Source organism: Octopus sinensis, linkage group LG5, assembly GCF_006345805.1.
Source record: "Octopus sinensis linkage group LG5, ASM634580v1, whole genome shotgun sequence".
Classification (NCBI taxonomy): domain Eukaryota; kingdom Metazoa; phylum Mollusca; class Cephalopoda; order Octopoda; family Octopodidae; genus Octopus; species Octopus sinensis.
The window spans coordinates 42,351,617-42,374,825 of NC_043001.1; the positions used below are offsets into that span (position 1 = coordinate 42,351,617).

At 35.5% G+C, this 23,209-nt stretch overlaps 1 protein-coding gene across 2 annotated transcripts in view; it reads right to left on the reverse strand.

Annotated features, from left to right (window-relative positions):
• The window catches only part of LOC115211906 (BTB/POZ domain-containing protein KCTD6), a 57,811-nt gene extending 35,300 nt beyond the window's left edge, over positions 1 to 22,511 (reverse strand). Inside the window, exons 1-2 of one of the 2 annotated variants that reach the window (XM_029780652.2) lie at positions 21,830 to 22,511; positions 20,334 to 20,813 (exon numbers count right to left, since the gene is read on the reverse strand). In XM_029780652.2, the coding sequence (XP_029636512.1) occupies positions 20,334 to 20,509 (176 nt within the window). In that variant the 5' untranslated portion in view covers positions 20,510 to 20,813; positions 21,830 to 22,511. Of the gene's footprint in view, positions 1 to 20,333; positions 20,814 to 21,443; positions 21,634 to 21,829 lie in introns of those variants that run through there. The other variant, XM_036503349.1, reaches the window with a different exon arrangement.
• Positions 22,512 to 23,209: the final 698 nt, after the last annotated feature.

Sequence of the window (23,209 nt, forward strand, 5' to 3'; positions counted from 1 at the left end):
CTGTCTGAGTATGTTTGTGTTGTTTTAATTGTCCTTGTGGTGTGTGTGTATGTTTGTGTGTTTTAAGGGGAATGGTGACCAGGGATGCAAAATGGATCATCTATAACAATGTAAAGTGCAAACAGTCATGGGAGAAGCACAGCAAACCACCACAAATAACCTCCAAAATAGGACTTCACCCAAAGAAGATAATGCTTTCAATTTGATAGAATCAGAAAGATATTGTTTTATTGAAGCTTCTTCTCATGGACAGGACCATCAATTTGGATGTGTACTGCGACCAGCTGAACAAATTAAACGACAATCCACCAGAAGTATCCAGCACTTGCTAATTGTAAGGGCATTGTCTTCATCACAGCAATGACAAATTGTGCACTTCTTTATAAACGTTGGCTGGGAAGTATTGCAATGCCCTCCATATTCACTTGACCTTGCACCTTCAAATTTTCACTTGTTTCAGTCTCTTCAAAATTCATTAAATGAACAGAACTTCAACTCTAAAGAAGATACAAAAATTCACCTAAAAGAGTTTTTCACCAGTAAAGACAGGAAATTCTTTGAGCAGGGAATAATTGATCTGCCTAAAAGCTGGCAGAAGATACTAGGATGAAACAGTGATTATATCATTGACTGAATAGATCATTTTGTTTAAAAAATTTGTCTTATTTCCACTTAAAAAACACTTAACAGATTTTGTGACCAGCCCAATATATGCACACACACACACATACACACAGTCTTGTACTTATGTCCAAATATAACCAATGTATAAATATTTGTGGGCATGCATACACATGTCCAGAGGCACACAAACTTAATACTAACCCACAAACAGATCTCTTTTGTACTAACTAATATTTTGTATTTCTTTTGCTGTTTCACCAATAAGCAATATCTCAGGAAATAATATTTGTAAAGTATCTAGCTGGATTTGCATAAGAGACAGGGCTGGCTCAAAGTACTGGCAACTTGGGCCATCGCCTGGAGCACTATGTGCTAGGGAGCACTATGTGCTAGGGAGCACTATGTGCTAGGGAGCACTATGTGCTAGGGAGCACCAAGGAGGGTGTGACAAAGACAAAGAAATTTCCATGACCGTTAGCTCGTACACACCAAAGTTCAGCTTGCTCAGGGCACCAGCAACCCCACGGCACCAGCAACCCCAGGGCCAGCCCTGACAGGGGACACATAATTTTTTTCATATGGATAATTTAAAGTATATTTCTTTTTTAGCTAGAGTTATTCTCTTCTTAATTAGATTAATCCATTTGCAACTTAGTTATTGCAAAGTATACAAATCATTAAATCTGAAGTGATAAAAAGAAAAAAAATTTCATATTGTTTCACACATTAACCCTACTTATAATTTTCTTTTACAATTCAGATTCCTTAAAAATTCTAATTTTATAAAATATTATATAAATATAGTAGTAAATTCACGTTTTGGATAGGCAAAAATTACTCTTTGGAGGTAGATTTACCCCAGTTTGGAAACCCTGTCCTAAACAGACATGAAGAAAACAGAATTTAGGACAAATGCCACAACACACACAGGCAATATCATAGTACAATTTTCTAAGACCTGTAAGAAAACTATAAAACAAATCCAATAATAACAATAGCAATAATAATGCTTTCTAATATAGGTACAAAGCATGAAATTAATGGGGAGGGGTTAATATGATTAGATCAACTCCAGTGTTCAACTGGTACTTATTTTATTGACCAAAAAATGATGAAAGGAAAAGTGGATCTCAGTGGAATTTGAACCCATAACGTAAAGACTTACAAGAATACTAAAAACGAACCCAACCACTCTCAAAAATTAAGTAAAAAAACTGGAAAAATAATCCAGAATCCTTGTCCACAATCCCAAAATCTAATCAGTTCATGCCAGTCATGAGAGTTTCATCCGAATCCATCTAGCAGTTCTTGAGATATCTTATCCATGGGCAAACAAACAAATAAACACGACTGAAAACAATACCTCCACCTTCGCTAAGGTGGAGGTAATAATAATAATGGCAGTCTGTCTCGTCCAAGGAAGACAGTCCAGCAATTTCTTACTGAACAAACTGCGCAGATGATATATTTGTAGAGGTCAAATGAGTTCACTCCATCAATCAAATTAGATATCGAAGTGATTGTAGAGCAACACAAGATGAAGTTTTTTGCTCCAGAACACAATGCACTGCCCAGTCCAGGAATCAAACCCAAGATTTTGTGATCATGAGAGTAACACCCTAACTGCAAGGCCATGTACCCTCACAAAATAAAACTAATATTGTTTAAATCAATAAAGTGAAAGCTGAGAAGTGTTATATAGGACTGTTTGTTACAAAGTCATTCTTCCTTTTTAAAATTAATTACTAGTTCTTATGTTTTTCATACTAGAAGAGAGGATATTGTTAAAAGATAAAGCAAGACATGTGAAATGGCATTACAGGTAGTAACTTGATTGGAGCAACAACAGAAAAATTACTAGATAATATATTTAACAAACCAGAATTAGCAATTGGATATTCAAAAATGATTGCATTATAACAGCTATAGAAATATAATTGAATTATTTATAGTCAAAATAGAATTCACTGATTAGTATTAGCATTGGTGTTTGTGTGTTGCAGAAGGCCTAATAAACTATGAGGCATTGCAGCTTGTCCTGGAACAAAGTACTCTTGATTTTTTACTTCTGTTTACATAACTGCAAATTATGTATCAAATATAGGCTAACTCTAATGACAGGATGTTTTTACAAACTAAATAATTGGGAATATTTAGATATCATATACCTAACTCAAATATTAATTTATCTCCAAAATACAAAGCTATTTTCACAAGACTTGACAGAGCTTGATGTATTGATGAACAGTCAACAGTCAACACAAAGATTAAAGAAAACTACAACTTGTTTGAGTACTACTGGAAAGATTAATAGCAAAAAGGAATATCAGTAGAATTTGAACTCAAAAGTTAGTAGTCATCAAATCATCTAAAAAAATTGTCTTGCTAATTTTCCATCAACAGCTTAATAAAAATTATGCTAATTTAACAGCTACATAATCCCTATGTATATTTTTATTAATATTTCATTACTTTAGTAGTAACTTAGCAGTATACTATAAGTTATTTTTTTAACCAGCTGAAGTCTACAATTGACATTCCACTTTTACCATCTGTCAAAAATTAATAAGCCCTGCCTGTGTAAGTATCCTGAAATATTACATTTTAACTGACTCATGCTCTTAGCTTGTGGTGATATAACTTTCATGGTGACGATGGTGGTAATTATACTACTTTATATAAATATGTCCATAAAAATTTACCCTGACACAATAAATACAAAAACACACAGCATTTGACTTTGTTCAGCACATAATTATATTTTGCTAAGGCAAATAGAAAATTTCATATCACCATTTAACAACTATGTTCCATGCTGGCATGGATTCAACAGTTTAACACGAATCGACAGGTCCTGCATCATGCTCCAATGTCTGCTTGGCAGTGTTTCTATGTCTGGATACCCTTCTTAATGCCAACCACTTTACAGATGTGCAGGAGTGCTTTTTTGAGATACTAACATTAAGACTACAATAGAGAAGGAGGCAATTTTATGCAAAGGGATTAGAGGTGTTGTAGCGAGAGTACGACACCCTCTGACAAGAATAAATGGGACCACTACATATAACTAGTATCGGTCTGATGTAGTTGGCAGTTCATAGTTTGGTCTTTGAAATCCAGGTACAGTTTACAATTTGAGTTAGTGTGTTGAAAATATTAATTGTTGGTTCGTAAAAGATTGTTGGTTCATTGCGTGTTTGTTACTGTCACTGTTTCTATTTTATACTGTTATAACTCTGTTATAGTGTATCCTTTAGCTATCATCGACAATATCAACCATACTATGATATTGGAGGCGTAAGGATATAACATCTGGCGATGAAAATTATTTGAAGCTCAGGTAGGTTATTTGACAACTTGTGCGTTATAAAAATTGTTAAATTATGGAGAACCTATTAGCTGCAGTTATACAGCTTCAAGAGAAGTAACAGAAATAACTACAGGAGTTGCAGAAGCAAGTATAACCACAACAATTAAGTAAGTTACAGTCAAAGAAGTCCGAAAATTTGGTAAATTTGTTTACACTAGACAGCGTGGCAAACTAAATCTCTGAATTCACTTATAATCCAGAAGAGGATATTACATTTCCTGCATACTATAGAAGGTACGAGGAAATTTTTAACAAAGATTGCAAGTCATGGTCAGATGAGGAGAAAGTGAGGCTATTACTATGCAAGGTAACTCTGGCCGAGCATGAACACTACTGTAACTTTATATTACCTAAAAACTTGAGTGAGATTTGTTTCCAAGAAACTACTGAATTGCACTCAAAGATTTTTTGTGACAAAAGTTCGTTATTTAACACTCGAATGGAATGTTGCAACTTAACAAAAAGTGACGATGACTTTATTACATACAACAGAGTAGTCAACCATAGATGTGGAAACTTTAAACTTCAGAAACTCACTCAGGCTATGTTTAAATCCCTTATCTTCATACAAGGTCTTACAGCAACCAAAGATAGAGAAATTCGGGAAAGGATTCTCTCAAAGATGGAGCAAGTGAACCAAGACTTAACCCTACAGACCATTACAGAAGAATGTCAAACAATGGTAAACCTGAAGTACGATGTGAAAAAATTTTAAGAGAAAGATGCCATAAAAATACAGATGTGTCAACCCGGAAAGTACAACCAAAAAAGAGTGCGAGGCCTGAATCCATGTTACAGATGTGGAGGCCTACACTTCAGAAAAAAGTGTCCATTTAAAAACCAAAAATGCTATAGTTGTCAGAAACTTGGTTACAAGAGCTCACACTGCATGACAAGATTATGAAGGTTGAACGCAAAAAGTTCTAAGGTGTTTTCAGCAGAAAGTGAATATGACACAAAAACAAGAAAATTTGTACACATAAAAATGGTGTAAACATTAAACTGCAGTTGGACATGAGCAGTAATATCTCAATCATAAATGCAGATACATGGAGAAAAATTAGGAAGGCAAGGGTATGTAAAACAGTGAAAATTGCGCATAGCATGATGGGCGAAATGTGGACAGACATCACTTTTCTAGGAGAAACATATAAAGCAAAAATATTCATTGTGGAGAATACAATAACCTGTTTGGTACAGATTGGTTGGAGTTATTTGACTTATGGCACCTCCCATTAAGTCTCTACTGCAAAAACATAAATGATTGTCCTGTCAAAAATAAATCATCTGAGGAATTGAAGAGAAAATTGAAAAAGATGTTTCCTCAAGTATTATCGGAGGACTTAGGTATATGTAAAAAGACTGAAGCCCTGCTAACACTATGCCTGTATTTAAATCTAACAGAAACAAACCATTCATGGCAATTGAAATCATAAATCAAGAGATGGACAGACTGGAAAAGCAGCAGAATCATCAAAAAGTTGGATTATACTAAGTGGGCGGTGCCCATAGTGTGCATTAAAAAGAAAAATAAGATTAAGCTGTGTGCCAATTTTTCTACAGGATTGAACAACTGGTTAAAGACATTCCACCATCCACTCTCAACTCCAGAGGACATTTTTGTAAAATTAAATGATGGAAAAATTTTCTCCAAATTGGATTTGTCTGACGCTTATTTACAGATTAAAGTAAATGACAAATTCTCAAAGTATCTGACAATGAATACACATAGAGGATTGTACAGATATACTGAGTTACCTTTTGGATTAAAGGTTGCACCGGCAATATTTCAGCAAATCATGGATGATATGTTATCTGATTGTGAACTTGCAATCCCTTATTTATACAATATATTAATTGAGAGTAATTCACATGAACAGCATGTGGAGAATATAAAAACAGTGTTCAAGAAAATTAAAGAGTACAGGTTCACTTTGAGTGAAGAAAAATGTGAATTCTTTTTGCCTCAAATTAAGTACTTAGGGCAAATAATTGATAAAAATGGTAGATGGCCTGACCCATAGAGGGCAGATGCAATAAAGAATATGCCTACTACAACAAATATATCAACATTACAAGCATTTCTTGGGCTGACAAACTACTACCAAAACTACATTCCTAACATGTACAAATTAAGAGTTCCATTGAATGACTTATTAAAAAAGGAAGTAAAGTGGAATTGGTCAGTTAAATGCCAAAACACATTTGAAGAAATAAAAAAACTTTTAATTGCAGAATTGTCTTTAGTACATTTCGATCCTGAAATGGACATTGTTGTAGCATCTAATGCTTCAGAGTATGGATTAGGAGCAGTTTTGCTACACAAGTATAAGATGGTAGTACAAAACCAGTGATTCAGGTTTTATGCTTGCTGATAACAGCAGAGAAAAAATACAGTCAGATAGAAAAAGAAGCCCTATTGATTATCTTCACTGTACAAAAATTTCACATGGTAGAAATTTTCTGTTACAAACAGATCATTGACCATTGCTATCAATTTATGGGTCAAAGAAAGGGTTACCTACCTATACAGCGAACTGACTACAATATTGGGGTATAATATTACTAAATTACAATTTCAAAATGCAGTATATTGGTCATACATACTGTCTATTGAGGCTAATTCCCAAAAATATGGAACCACTAGAAGATACCATGATAGTCACATTGCAGGCAGAAAATGAAATAAAATGTATTATGACTAATGTTATCCAAGAACTGCCAGTGACTGCACAGGATATAAGAGTGAAATCTGTAGGCGATGAGCATATTACAAAAATGAAAGAAGCTTTAAAAAATAAGCTGAAAAAAAAAACAAATTCGAGTAGTCTCTTAATATACGATGATATTCTGATGTATGCACAAAGAGTTGTAGTACTGACTACATTACAAAGTCGTGTATTGCAGCAATTCCACAGCAGACACCTGGAAATGTCAAGGATGAAAACTTTGATGAGGAGCTAGGTCTATTGCCCGACTACAGACCAAAATATCAAAAATTTGGTGAGAACCAGTCGAGGTTGCATGCTCATGGCCAAAGGCCAACTGGTAAAATATCAATCGTGGCTGGAGACTGAGAGCCCATATCGATTATGCCAGACCAATGAGGTGCACTTACTATCTAATCATGGTAGACAGATGTACAAAGTGGCCAGAGGTATGCAGGTGCAATATACCAATAACTAAGACAACTATAAAGTCCCTATATGAATTGTTTGTGCTATATGGTGTTCTAGATATGTTAGTTTCTGATAATGGAATGCAATTCTCAGAATATGAATTCAAGAACTTCTGTAAAATGCATGCAATAAAGCATATTCTCATTTCACTCTACCATCCAAGGTCAAATGGACAGGTTGAAAAGAGCGTTAAGAAAAGCTAGGAACAAATTAAGTAACGACGAAGCACTAACAAAATTCTTTAGAGTATATAGATTAACCCCCAATCTAAGTACAAATTCAGGTAAGTCACCCACAAAGTTGATATTCGCAAGAAGAACAAAATCGATTTTTGATAAGTTATTGCCAGAGAAAAAAAAAAGATGTAAAGGGAATACGAAAGACGCAACGAAGTATCTCGAAGTAGGAAATAAAGTGCATCTTAAAACCTACAGAAATAGTAAAGAACGCTGGGAGGATGGCCTTGTAACCAAAACAATAGGAAGTATGATGTATCTAATTAAAGGACCATACTGGGAACATAAGATACATAAATCAGCTAAAGAAGAGACATACTGAAGAATGGAGAGAAATTCCCAAGGAAGTATTTTTTGATGTATTCAATGTCCCAACACCGAAAGTAATGGAGTCCCGTAGAACTAGCATGAGAAAATGGAAGCAGACCGAATACCTTGAGATAAGGCCCAAGCAAAAAAGATACTAAAAAATAATAATAAAATTTCTTTATTCCTTTAGAACTCGAAATCTCAAAAGGGGAGATGTTGTGGCAAGAGTACAACACCTGATGAGAATAGATAGGACCACTACGTATAAATAGAGGCGGTTTGATGTAGTCAGCAGTTCGTAATATGGTCTTTGAAGTCCAGGTACAGTTTATAGTTTGAGTGAATGTATAGGAAATATTGATTGTTGGTTTGTAAAAGTGTGTTTGTTAGTGCAGCTGTTTCTATTTTGCATTGTCATAACACTATTACAGTATATTCTTTATCTATTGTTGACAATATCTGTACTACAATATTGGAGGCGTAAGGATATAAGAGGTTAAAGTGTGAGAAGGGGCCAGAACAGCCTTCTTGCTGTAGAAGAACTACCTGATTGCTCACATTATAGAAGACAGGATGGGAGTGGCTGGAGTGGAGCTGGTGACGAGGTGCTGGGTAGACTCTCAAGATACAAGGTAAGTAGAAGTGACTAGGGATAGAAAACAGGGAGTGCAAATGTATAGAGTTATATAGAGATTACTAGAATATATGAAAAACAAAAGATGGTTAGAGATAGAGAATGGGTGAGAGAATGAATATAAGAAAGAACAAACCTTCAGAGATAGAAGGCAGGGAAGAGAAAACAGGTATTAACTGAAGAAATTGGGTTGGGTGAGGGTGATTAATGATACATATGATTTGGAGGGAGGTGGGGAAGATGAGATGACTGACAGTCGGTGAGGAGCAACATAAACACAATCCTTTCTACTATAGGCACAAGGCTCGAAAACTTGGGGAAGGAGGCTGGTCGATTACAATGCCCCAGTGCTCAACTGGTACCTATTTTATTGACCCCAAAAAGATGAAAGACAAAGTTGATCTTGGTGGAATCTGAACTCAACATCTTTAAGACAGACGAAATAATATTAAATTCCCTGAAGTAGTACCAGCCAGTGGCTCTCATGGCTTCTGATCTCAACTGATTGGAAGTCTTATCATGTATATGTTTTGCCTTGGTATAAAAGATGAACTACAACAAATATTCTGCTCAATACTGCAGATTTGCTTGTCAGTTGCTTGACCGTAACCAGTTGAGCACGTCTTTTAGTTGTTTCATTCCTCATCCTATAACAACCCTTATTCAGGGATCTTTTGAGTAGGATGGCCTATTCAACCTGAAGAAAACTATAACTGGGCCCCACCTGCAAGGTCATGCACTGTTTATCTTGATATGAGATGACCACATATGTTTGTGATGCGTGTGCCTGGTGTACCCTTATCAGACAGGTAGTCATAATGGGTATATTGGGCTTCATATATTTGTACCCCAGCATTACTTTGATGGCATGCACTGCTCTCTTACTTGATAGTAGTAATAACAACAACAACTATAATAATAATAATAATAATTATGATAATAATACAACTTGTTTTGACTAAACTGGCAAACCTAACAAGCGTTTACCTGATAAAGAGGGTGGCTTTTGTTGGACACCCTGCAAGATAAAAAGACAAAACCTGTTAAAGGGTGAATGAACTCATTAGAATCAATGGCCACCCAACTGTACGAGTCTTAATTTGCTGCAAGGATAAATATTGCAGGTGGCGACTAGTGCTGGATAACTAGCTTCAATGAGAGCAGACAAGTCTCTTGGAAGTTTTGACTGACAACCTGTCTAGTGATGGTAACATGATATAACTACTGGTTAGTGGAAGCCTAAAACATACTCTTCATTTATGAGAGAAATAATGAAAAGTAATCCAAATAACATCCATGACGCTGGAGCTTTTAGCAAAGGTGTTGCATCCAGTAAGTGTCCTGTGGAACAGCAGCACTGTCCCGGTTGTAATCAAGCTACTGCTGCCTCACAACAGCAAAGAAGATTAAAATGGACAAAAGAGTACAACAAAAAGAAGCTATTGGAAAAGGTTACTAGAGCTCTGGAAAATTGATGAACTGAAGGATGTGAGTGAACAAAGATTGGCTGATCAGATAAGGTCAAAAAGTGGTTGAAGAAGACAGATCAAGAGGAGATTATAATGGAAGTGTGAAAGGGGCTGTAGCAGACAACTGATTCAGAACACCCATGGAACAGGAGAATCTACAGATTTTTAACATGGAGGGAGGAATTCTACCATCTATAGAAGACATTAGTGTACTTCAAACTAGACAGTTGCCAGAAGAAATTAGCCCAGAACTAGCAACTTTCAGTGACAGAATTATGGAAGTAATGTTCTTTGAAGAAAGGAAAAGGTTATTGATGACCTGCAATAGAGCAAAACTAAGATCAGAACTCAGGAAAGTGAATAAAGTTGTCAGGAGAATTCCAATTAAGGACAACTTTGAGTTAAATTCCTTGATGTATGCCACTGTTTGTGTCATCACACAGAAAATGAGAATGTTTAGAGATGAGAAAGTACAGAGAAACAAAGAACCATTCTGGAAAAATAGAATAAAAGTAAGTATCAATATATGGAGGAAGGATTAAAGTAAGATCAAGGAAGTAAGTGGCTCAATGAAAGAGAACAAAACAATATGAATAAGGAATATTTCCTAGTGCACTCCATTTATATTGAATATATTAAAACAAAAGATCGAAGCAAATGGAATTAAGATCAAAAGATACAAAGAAAGATGCCTACAATTCAATAGAGTCAACTGTTTAGAATAAATCAGAAGCTGTTCTACGGTTGGAGGAAATAAGGAAGTAGCAGAGTTACCTGATCCCAAAGAATCAACTTCGTTTTGGAACATGGAGTGGAAGAAGAATTCAATAACATGGAGATACAAGAGGACATTACCATTATGTTGGATGATATTCAAGCAAGAGTTGGTAAGATGAGAAATTGGAAGGCCCAGACCTAGTTCAGGGTTTTTGGTTCAAGGTTTTGATGAATTTACATCCTAAACTACAAAAACTTCCGCAAGGCTGTGTACACCAAGGTACTGTACCAGAATAGATGGTCAAAGAAAGAGCTGTGTTGATTCAGAAGGGCCCAGCCAAGTGTTCTGTGGTCATTAAGTATCATCTGGCTGCTTGTTTGTCTATAATGTGGAAACTTCTAACTGGAATAATAGGAAAGAAATTTTATGACCATCTTGCAAGAAATTAACTGCTAACAGATGAAGAGAAAGCTGCAGGAAGTGATCATGAGTAACAAAGAATCAGTTGCCAATAGATAAGGCAATTTTGAGGAACTGTTATAGAAGATTGACAAGCCTATAAATGGCTTATGATATGGTTCCTCACTAATAGATTCTAAAATGCCTGGAGATGGTCGGGGCTGTTAAAAATATGATTTATTTATTCAAAACCAAAATGAGGAACTGGAAGGCAGTTTTGACAACAGATGGAAAGAGAAGGTCCTACACAGAGATTTTTTCCAGCAAACATCAGATGAAGCTGATGAAGAATTCTGGAGATGGTTTTTTTAAAGATCAGGACTGATTCTTGCTACTCAAGAACAAGCTTTACAAATCAACTCATTCAAGTGTAGCATTGATCAGACAACAGCATCACCTTTTTGTAGATTGCATGAAAAATCATCTGAGACATCAGATGCATATAAAAGCATACATTCTGTTAATCTGCCTGTGAGTCCAGTATACCTTTTTGTAAGTTCATAGCTTATATTTGGTATGGCATATGGGGCTTATATCTCCTTTTGTTCTACATTTTGAACAAGTCCATTTTCCTGAAGATATCAGGGTCCTGTCTTATTTCTCACTTTCTAAAATCTTTTACTAAGTTTACCTTGAAGCCTGTTGATTCTAGATTTAGGCACCTCTCTAATACCCCCATAGATTCAGTACAAGAACTGGATCATCAGCGTATAAGATGGAGTAAAAGAAGGAACATTGCCGGGGAAGTAACAAAAGAGACAAGGAAAAAGAAAATAGCGTTAGGATTAGGATTTGATGTGAAAGAAAAAAGTTGATGATGGGGTGGGTTTTCAGTGCTATTCCATGATAAATATAGCATAATCATTTTACATCTGTTTTCCATACTGGCATGAATTGGATGGTTTAACAAAGCCCGCATCAACTCTTACTAGAGTTACAGACCTAGACAGGTTAGATGAATACATCTTGCTCAGACATCTAAGTTTGATATAGTTTCTATGGCTTGATGCTCTTCCTAACACTAACCATTTTACTGAGTGTACTAGAAGCATTTTTCATGGCACCGGCTGTCATTCCCCAAATAAGACCATAGAGTCCTCTTAATATCATGTTGTCTGCTTGATTTGCCAACCACTTTTCATTGTGGCACCAGCACTTGTCAGGTCACTTTTTAAATTGAGAGACAAGAGAGCCTTTACAACTGAGAGGGAAAATAAAAGTGAGAGTGATGACTTTAGGTTAGGTATTGAGAGGAATTAGAGTAATGTAAGAGGAACAGGTTTATTGTTGTGAAAGAGAGAGATTGACAGAGACAATGCCAGGGAAATGGGTAATAGAAGGGAATGAGAAAGAATAGTATCATGGGTTAGAGTGTGAAAGAGAGAGAGAGACAAACAGACAGAGACAGAATCAAAGATGATAAAGATAGAATAAATTAAGTGAGAGGAGATTCAGGACTACCACTCATAATATATATGAGAAGGTATAGGGATGCAGGAAAGAGAGATAAAAATGATAGTGATGAGGAGAAAGTGTACCCTCACAAAAACACATCCAGGAGGATAACATGAAGAGAGAATGCTATCAGAATAATCAGGGAGGGTGGGTAAAGGTTGCCAGAGTGTAGATACAGAGAGTGAGCACTGAGAGAAATAGGGTTGGAGGTGATCAGAAGTAAACAGGGGTAGTGTCTGGTCAGTGAGAGGAGTTGATGCCAAGAGTAAGAGATGGATGTCAATAGGAAGTGGTTAAGGGAGTGGGATGGAGGACTAACAGAACAGGAAGGGTAATGATATGTAGTAACAGGTTCTGCTTTCATTAATTACAGTGGCAGAATAACACAGCAGACAGAAGAGTGAATGATAGAGGGATGAGTGATAAAGATATAAGAGTGGTGAGAAGCAGATAACAGACACACTGAGTGAGGGACCTAAATGTGTGAATGTATATATATATATATATATATATATATATAATTCATATAAATACAGTGTACATTTACAGTGTGTATTTAAATGAATAATATATAGTCTATTGACTAAATTTTTACATGCTGGGCCACTGGTAGTAGAAATTTCTAATATTTCTTGATACCCTTGATATTATTAATATATATATTTTTTTTTGTGACCTCCTTCGGTCATGAATGACCATGGAATTGCACCTAGAAAGCCACCCTCCCTGGTACAAGTCTGGGCAAGGTTGTTTATGGAAGACCAGCAGTCACCCATGCATACCAGCCTCCCCTCTCATGCCACCAATGTTATCCAAGGGAAAGGCAAAGGCCAATACAGCTTGGCACCATTGACGTCGCAACTCATTATTAACGTGCAAGTGGCTGAGCACTCCACAGACACGTGTAACCTTAACTTAGTTCTTGAGGAGATTCAGCATGACACAGAGTGTGACAAGGCTGGCCCTTTGAAATACAGGTACAACAGAAACAGGAAGAAAGAGTGAGAGAAAGTTGTGGTGAAAGAGTAAAGCAGGGTTCACCCCCCACCCCCACCCCTGCTGAAGCCTCGTGGAGCTTTAGGTATTTTTGCTCAATAAACACTCACAATGCCTGGTCTGGGAATTGAAACCGTGATCCTACGATGGCGAGTCCGCTGCCCTAACCATTGGGCCATTGCACCTCCACATATATATCATCATCATCATCATTTAGCGTCCGCTTTCCATGCTAGCATGGGTTCAACTGGGGTCTGCGAAGCCAGAAAGCTGCATCGGCCCAGTCTGATCTGGCAGTGTTTCTACGGCTGGATGCCCTTCCTAACGCCAACCACTCCGTGAGTGTAGTGGGTGCTTTTTATGTGCCACCCGCACAGGTGCCAGACGGAGCTGGCAAACGGCCACAGACGGATGGGGCTTTTTACGTGCCACCGGTACAGGGGCCAGGCGAGGCTGGCAACAGCCACGAATGGATGGTGCATATTACGTGCCACCGGCACGGAGGCCAGTCGGGGCGGCGCTGGCAACGGCCACGATCGGATGGTTCGCTTACTTGTCACCGGCACTGGTATCACAGCCGCAATTTCCATTGATGTTGATCAACTTCGGTTTTGGTTCTGCTTTCTGATATCTGATTTGATTTGATTTGATTTTGATTTGATTTTCACTTGCCTCAACGGATCTTCACAAGTGGAGTTTTGAAGACCCGTTGAGGCAAGTGAAAATCAAATCAATATATATCTCCAGTCTCTATTATTACTACCATTTTTAACCCTTTTGTTACTATATTTCTGTTGGAGTATATTGCCTTTGTTTGAATTATTTTGAAAATAATGAAGGACTTAGTAAAATAACTTTGTCATTATAAAGCTGACATTTGTAACATACATTAACATGAAATTTTGATGAAAAGGTTTAATTGAAACCTCTTGAAAATGAACTTTAATTCATACAACCTGGTATTGTCCAAGATAGGTTGGTATCAAAAGGGCTAATGTTAGTTTTGCTATGGTTACATAGATGAGCAGGTCATCTTGATTACTGCATGTTACAAGTCATCTTGGTTCTTCATTGTGTCCCTTGTAAGGCTTATCATCATGAGATTAGTGATTATTGACTACTTCATCCCATGTCTCCCTGGTCTTCTTCCACATACAAAGATGGGCTGAAAAGTTCATAGGCTGACTATGAAGGAGTGATGCTACAGCTGTGAAATCTTGCATGCATTAATTTCAAAGTCTTATTAATAACTGCATTGTTTCTTACCATGTAAACTGACATCTGACTGTTCAAAGAAGATTTCAAAAGTAACTAGTAGTACTTCTGTTGAAAATGGACAAAATTTGCCATCATGGTGTTATCAACTATCTGCAGAAAAATGGTTTAACCCCAATGACATTCATGCTGATAAAGTTGCTACTTTAGGAGATAAAGTCTTCAGATTTATCAATGTGTGAAAGTGGGCAACTGAATTTAGGAGGGGAAGGGAGAGCCTTGAAGATGACCCAAGGTCTGGATGTCCTGAAACTTCCACCACCAAGGAAAACATTGACCATGTTCACCACATTGTGATAGATGACAGGTGATAAACTATAAATCAAATAGCCAATGCTACTAGCATATCCTGTGAGAGAGTTGGGAATATTCTGCACAATGAACTTGGGTTTGATGAAGGTTTCTGCTCAGTGGGTGTCACATCTGACAACTAACCAAAAGCACATCACAGCAAAATCTGACATTGTTTGAGGCAGATCATGCTGGTTTCCTTGAACATTTCCTAATCCAGGATGAGTGTTGGCTTCATTACTTTGAGACAATCCTGCTCCAAAGAGGGTTAAGGTCATTTCATCTGCAGGGAAAGTGATGGCCTCAGTTTTTGGGGATGCAAAAGGCATTGTGTTTGATGGTTATCTTCAAAAGGGCCACACCATCAATGGAGAGTACTATGCTGAGGCAGTTACAAAAGGCTATCAAGACCAAACACCAGGAAAACTGATGAAAAGGGTCTTGTTTCATCAGAAAAATGCTCCAGCACACAAATCCTTGGTTTCAATGGCTGTTGTATGTGATTGTGGTTTTGAACTGGTTGATCACCTTTCCTATTTTCCTTATTTGGCTCCACCTACAATCTGTTCTCCAACATGAAAAACAATTGGCAGAAAACTAGCAGCACAGTGAGGATGACATTATATCTGCTGTTGATGACATTTTTGTCCAACAGAATGAAAGCTTCTTCACCAATGCGATCCAAGCATTGCAACATCAATGGAAGAAGTGAGTAGATTGCAAGGAGGATTATGTTGAAAAATAAACCTCATTTGGTCAACATTCCTTGGTTAGCCTATGAACTTTTTAGCCAACTCTTTAATTTCATCCAAGGTAAGTGATGTGCACAATCTGATATGGTTGTTCTCATCCAACAGTTTTCTCTTTTGCATATTACATCTGATTCAGTAAGAGCATGTGTGATGTCATTCTGAACATTATATAAGTGATTATATTTTTGAAAATGATTTTAAAAAACAACCACCTAATTTAAACTTATGATTATTAGATGATAGAACAATGCAACATGACATTTGTTCAGTAATCTATTCTAGAAAAGTTAAGTTTGTCCAATTTAAAAGTTAATGATGACTAAATGTCTGATCCTAGCTATTGTTATTACTCTGAGGATTTGCCAAAAAACAGTATTATCAGCTTAAACTAACTGGGGAACATTTGACTTAATATTGCTAATGACCTTGAGAAAGACATGAATTTTAAAACTTCATATTAATGTTTCTTTTATAAATCTGCTTCTTTATCATAATATAGGAAACTAAAGGTGACCCACTCTACATGCAGGTTTCTCTCTCTTTTCTCTCTCACGTTCCCACTCTCTTACTCTTCCTTTCTCTCAGACTCTCCTTTGCTTTCTCTATCTATCACTCTCCCATTTATAAAAAACAAAAGATCTTGAGTAAGTTGTGAAAGAAAATATTTTGAAAGATCACTCATAAATATCAGGCAGTGACAACGGAAAGCACACTTGCCTTTTGTATGTGCCACTATTTGAGCGATTCAAAATAAAGAAAAAAAGGATTTCTCTGTTAAATTTAGTACTTATTTTGGGAATTTTTCAACGATTGACCAAGCAAATGAAAGCTCTAAACACAGGCTTTCAGAAAAAATGAAAACTGTAAACAATAAAAAATAAAAGGCAAAAATACGTAAAAATGAGAAATATTTTTCAACTTCAAAAATCTTGCCTTAATTTTCAAAATTTCGAACCCATTTTCTGCGCTTAAATTACAAATGCGCTTCCACTTTACCATGTCAAAAATTTGATTGAAATCAGGCAAAAGGTGTCCACCCTAGACCTCCAAGTGTCCCCAAAAATCAATAAAATCCCCATTTTCACACCAAAGCAACCACTATAGCGCCCAAAAACGTGTCCCAATCAATTTCTCACCTCAAGTTACCCCCTCCTGTAAATTTTAATCCCCTTCCAGTCCCATTTAGACCCCTTTTTATATAAAAATCCAATTTGTATCAACATTTGCCTTCTTCATTTTATAGATTAGATATTCTAAATGGAACAGTTTACCAACAAAAGAATAACACAATAAATAATATCTATAGTTCAGCTGAGTTGTTAGCTATAGTACTGGCCTACTAAACAACAACTTGATAGCTTATATTACATGGTTGGCTGGCTGACTGGAGTTGTATTGTGTCCACAGAAAAGATAATTGTCAATGCCCTCTTTCGTGTAGTTGTAAATAAGTACTTTATGAAATGAATGTTTACCACCAAATGAAATAAGAGCATTATAAAAGTAAGGTTCATTTCATTAGCCCGTATAACTGAATTCAAAATTTACCATGGATATCACTTGGCTAGCAATGGGTACTGTCAGGATGAATTTCTCAAGGATTACCAGAAGACAACATTTTTGGTTGTATTCCTGTGAGCTTAGGACATTTCCCTGAGGATAAATTAAGACAAACACCAGAAAACTTAAAGATATTTCACGAGAAAAACGGTGAATATAGGAAGTTGAGGACAAAACAAACTTTTGCATTCCTTTGATAGGATATGATGTCACAAAGTTTCTGAATTTCTGTTAAAAATGGCATCGCATAGAATTTTTCTTCCTTTCTTCCTCAATTTTTGTTTTGTTATATCTCCCTAGATGACAAAGAGATTTTCTGTTTATATTTCAACATAACTACTTAAATTATATCTTATGGGAAATAGAGCAATATTACAGAAACTTCTCACCAATAATAGCACTGATTTCTTTTCAATAGGCTCAAGACAAATTTTTCTGGACATATGCACAGACATAGCTATGTGAAAAGAAACTTGCTTCCCAACCACAATGTTTCAGGTTTAGTTCCATTGTGTGGCACTTAAGGCAAGTGTTTTCTGTAGACTTGGGCCAACCAAAGACTTGTTAGTGGATTTAGCAAATGGAAACTGAAAGAAATTTATTGTGTGTGTGTGTCCCCACTCCACCACTTGACAACCGGTGTTGGCATGTTAACTTCCCTGTAACTTAGCAGTTCAGCAAATGAAGCCAATAGGATAAGTACCAGATTTAAAAAAACAAAAATATGTAATGGAATTGATTCATGCCAGAAAAACCCTTCAAGATGGTGCCCCAGCATGACCATAGTCCAGTGGCTGAAACAAGTAAAAGATAAAAAGATAGGTTACAGTTGATTGATTGTAATATATCAATGATTTCAAATTTTGGCAAAAGGCTAGTAATTTCAGGGGAGGGTGCAAGTTGATTACATCAACTCCAGTGTTTTATCAACACACAAAGGATGAAAGGCAAAGTTGACCTCAGCAAAATTTGAACTCAGGACATAAAGTCAGAAGAAATGTCACTAAGCATTTTTTCTGATGCAGTCACAACTCTGCTAGCTCACTGCCTCAATAATAATATATTATTGGATGATATTTTAGCATTCCTAAAGACAAAGTTGACCTTGCAATCTAAGAAACTACTGCTAGAAATCTCTGTGTGTGCACTTCTCAAAGGAAATATCAGAATTAGAATTAATTGAAATAAATATCATTTAGTATCTTATATGTTATAATAAATTTTTGTAATTGATAACAGATTTTATGTGAATGAGCAAGCATTGTAGAACAAAAGGTTAGCTCCTACCTTTTTCTACCTAAACATAGTTTGAGCTTCACTAATGCCTCTGGGAAAGGTATAAACGTCATATTATCTACTACAAAACAAACACCTAAGTTTTTAGCTATTTCAAAAAAGAGATGATGTTTTTTGTAAAAAATTGAAATTATAGTTACATACACACACATTCTTTATTGTACAAAAAAAAACTTACTAGGTTTAACACAAAACTTATTTGATCACCTGTTGACACTTTTTTTTTTAGATTTTATTTGCTTATTTATTTACATTACATGGCATTTTCAACATATTTAAATGTAAATATATACATGTGGATTTAAAAAGTAATGTTTTGCAAGTTCTATTGCAATTGGTTTAGTAGACTATCCCAGTTTATGTTTATATTGTTAGCATACACAAAGCGTTAATTTCACATACAAATACCAGAATTTCCACATGGATGGAAACCATAAAATGATATTATTTGACATATAGACCTCATATGAATGAATACAATCTATATACAGTGAATTCATGTTGAGCTTCAGACTTTATTGAGGGAACTTCTTGATCTATGGACCAAAGGTCATACTTTCAGCCTTGTTAGACCACATCAGCCCCAGCTAATTTAGTAATGCTTATATTCTTCCAATAAGGCTACTTACATATTAATCAATAACCAGGCGAAAAGGAATCACCTTATCATATAGATGTAACAATCTGAGTTTGTTAAAAAAATAAAGTAGTACACCATAGAATATGTAAGAAAATTGTCCAAACTTTGCTCTGAAACTCTCTCAGAAACTAAAATGTATTTATGCAAATATATGTGTAAGTCTATGCAAAATAATTTGCAAAAACAAATACACGCAAACACAAATATCATATGAATATTACATATCGATTTACACACAGGTTAATAGGATTGAGGAAATCATATCGTATGCTGTTTATGTCTTTCTTACTGAATACAACCGAGAATCAAAAACAAAAATAACTTGAAAAACAGATGAGATATAAATCTCCTTTCCGATGGGACACTAGTCTGTTGCAGGTGACATTTCCAAGACGTGTACAAGCGCTGCATTCAAAGACAGGAGTGGGGGGAAATGAGGAATTCAAAATCATAATTTATGAGTTAAGTAGTTCATAACAAACGCCCAACTGTCTCATTCTTAAGTATATCACAAGCCAACAGGGAAGTATCTATGCGGTCATTTGATCTATCAGAAGTAGCGACGAAATTTCTTTAACACTCTACCGTCTAAAAGAAAGGCAGGATACATTCAACAGAATAGTTCTAGCAATACAAAATGTCGAGATGGTCACGCTGGAACACCTTTGAATACATGTTTGCTTGGTCAGAGCAGCCCTGGGGATAAACGTAAACAATACCACACATTCCTACGTACACGTCCATACATCTATTATATTCCTAAAAACACATACATAATTATACACACAAGTCGGTGCAGTGACATAAAAATAGATTTGAGTTTAAAAGTTCTTTAACAGAACCAACAAGTGAAGCTTCTAATGTCGTTTGACCCGCTAGAAATAGCAGCCAAATCTCTTAGATCACATTCAACCGTCTGTAAAAAGAAGAAAAAGGAACTAATTGGATGATGTAATCTTGGATCTTCAAAAAGACAGAATGGTCAAGGTTAAGACGCCTGATTGATCTGAAATAACTTGGAAACTGAAAAACAACTCGTGTGAGAAAAGTAAGATTGAAATGTTTCCTTACCTGAACAAGTGTCCATCTCTGTCCACAAAATAACTTCCTCGTTCGTCTCGAGGCCAATTGGATTCTTTGGATAGAATTTCATAGAACAAGGTGTCCGGCTGACTAAGTAATGTTTCGCGAGTAGTCGTATAAAACATACCGCCAACATTTAATTTTACAATCCTTCTGTCAGCCATCGCAACCCGAAAGGCAGTTCTCTTTGTATACTTATTCAGTTTCCTGTGTCAAAACTTTCTCTTGTGAAAATTCTTACTGCTGTATGCAGCGAAAACAGTTGGAATAAACCGGGAGTTCCAAACTATGGACAAATGTAGCAAGTTTAACATATGTCAAACTTTCTTTTTGTGTGACTATTATGTGATGTTACCAAAAGATATGAGTATTCTTTCTTAAATTTTAATCTTCAACGTTTTATGAGTATATTAAAATATATTTTCGTAGAGAATGCCATAAAATTTGGAAATTATTGAAGGAAATAAACTGCAAAATAAAAAAATATGTTCAGTTGAAAGAGTCTGTTACAAAACACAAAATTTGTTTTTAAACTTAACAAACTTTACAAAAATTTATCAAGCTAAGCAGAATATTTCTGATTTGAAATTCCTAAAAAGCAAATCTCTTAATTTTGATAATTTCGAAAGGTCCAATAATTCTCTAGATTCTATAAGCCAGTAGCAATGTCATTGATAATTACTAACACATTATATAGCATTAAAAAAAAAATTACTGAAATAAATTCAGAAAATAATAACTGCACATTAGTAAGTACAAATATTGAATGACATTTTGATGTCAAATCTTAAGAAACTTTTCATTATTATTACCCAAATGTTAAAAGCTATATTTTTCTTTAACGGCAATTACTTTTAATTTACTGATCTTCAGAATTTAACTAGAGTATTTTTTTTCTTTAAAAAAGAATAAAAGTATATCGAAATCTTAATCCTTTTACATATCATATCAGTATACCAAAAAGTTATAAACAATTTTAAAATATGTATCTTTGATATTCTAAATGTTGATCATATCCTCACTAATTTGGAAAAAAAAAAAAAGACATCAACATCAACTTGTTAAATGAACTGGAATTTTAAAAGCAATCATCAATACCTGGTCAATTCAAGCAAAATACAGTTAAATTTTATCCAAACTAAAAATCTGCTATTGAAAGAAACGACAAGGGCAATTCAATTAAGAGAGAGAGTGGGGGTGGAACAAAGCGCACCATTCCCTTTCACCACTTCCTATTTCTTACATCTAAGGCAGGCTCTTTAAAGGGCCTGACAATATTTTTTCGCGGGTATGAAGGAATTAAAGTGACCTAAAATAGAGGCTGCATTATAACAAAGACATTCGGAAACTGATGGAGTGTGTATATATGTGTGTAGTTTTTTGTTATTTTTAGTAAACTGTTGACAGTTGTGCCAATTCTTGCATTTTTTTTTTATTCCACACTATAATTAGAAAATACCCGAATATAAAACAATATAACAAACCTCATTTAATTTCGGATGATACTTTCACGTCGTTAATAAGTTTCAATAAGGTATATTGTAGTTTGTAACATCAAGTAGAATAACGAAAGTAGGTGGGTGACAGAGAAGAATTATTATATTCCACTCTAAACCATCGCGTTTTAACAACTTCTTATAATCATTTGCAGGAAATTTATATTTGGTTTTAGCTTAATTTCCTTGGCTGACATAATTTTCTTTATAATTAATTTCAATATATCCCTTGACAAATCAACGGGCTAGAAATTTTGTAGTTTTAGGCCACATAGACTAACTAGTTGTCAAAATTTCGTTGCAAAATGACACACAGAAGACAATGAGTTAGATATTTGAAATTTGTTTGACGTGTGTTAAAAGGAGAAACAAAGTGTCGTCCACTTATATGGAAAAATATTTTTGAAAACGTCCGAACTACTAGACAACTTTAGAAATAGCGTAAAAGAATGCTTTGACATCAAGTTTCGTCTGAGTGTGTGACTGAGTGTGCGTGCCAGCCTAACAGTGGTCGATCAGCTGTGTGCAGAAATAGCACAACTGCGAAAACTTTTATTAAATAAATAAATGAAAAACCAACTAGCATGAATTTCGATTATTTTCAGTAAATATATACATTGTGGTGACAGGCGGTGACTATGAAAAGACAATGCGTGTCTGTATGTCTGTATGTGTACACGTACCTACGAGTGCGTGCGCGCGAGAATATACATACATACATACACACACACAGAGGGAGGAAGAAAGTAAACGTAACACTTTTTTAAAAACAGATTCAAGCTAGGAAAGAATATATATTGTAGTAATACGTTTCTTTAGCATCAGTTGCTCTGTAATCTCGTCTGAAATCTAGGGATAGTGCGGGCGACAGAACAACGGAGTTATTTCTAAGAATTCCTTAATCGCAAGTGTTCGATGTTAGTGCTGTCTTTGTCACTTGGAATTGTATTTGTTAACAAGGGTGAGGTAAGAATGTTGTTAGTTGTTTTAGCCAAAATATTTCCTTTTGAGATACATGAAATAAGTTGCTAATCGTGGAAGTACATTATTCTGGCAGAAATTGAGTACATCACTTCATAATAAATTGTTAGGGGTTCAGTGCTGTCTTGGCACAGAAAAATGAACTAATCTCTCTCTTTTCTTACTTTATTCAGAATTTTCTCTGGAAAATTAAAACAAGATTAAAACAAAAAGAATTCTATAAAGGATTTGCAGAAGAAAAGTGTCCTACATCTAAGACTGATCTTATAAGAATCTACACGCGCGCACACATACATTGTGTGTGTGTGTGTGCGTGCGTGATAGTGATGATGGCATACTGTGCTTTTTTCTGACTTATGAACAACTTACCGATATACATCATCATCA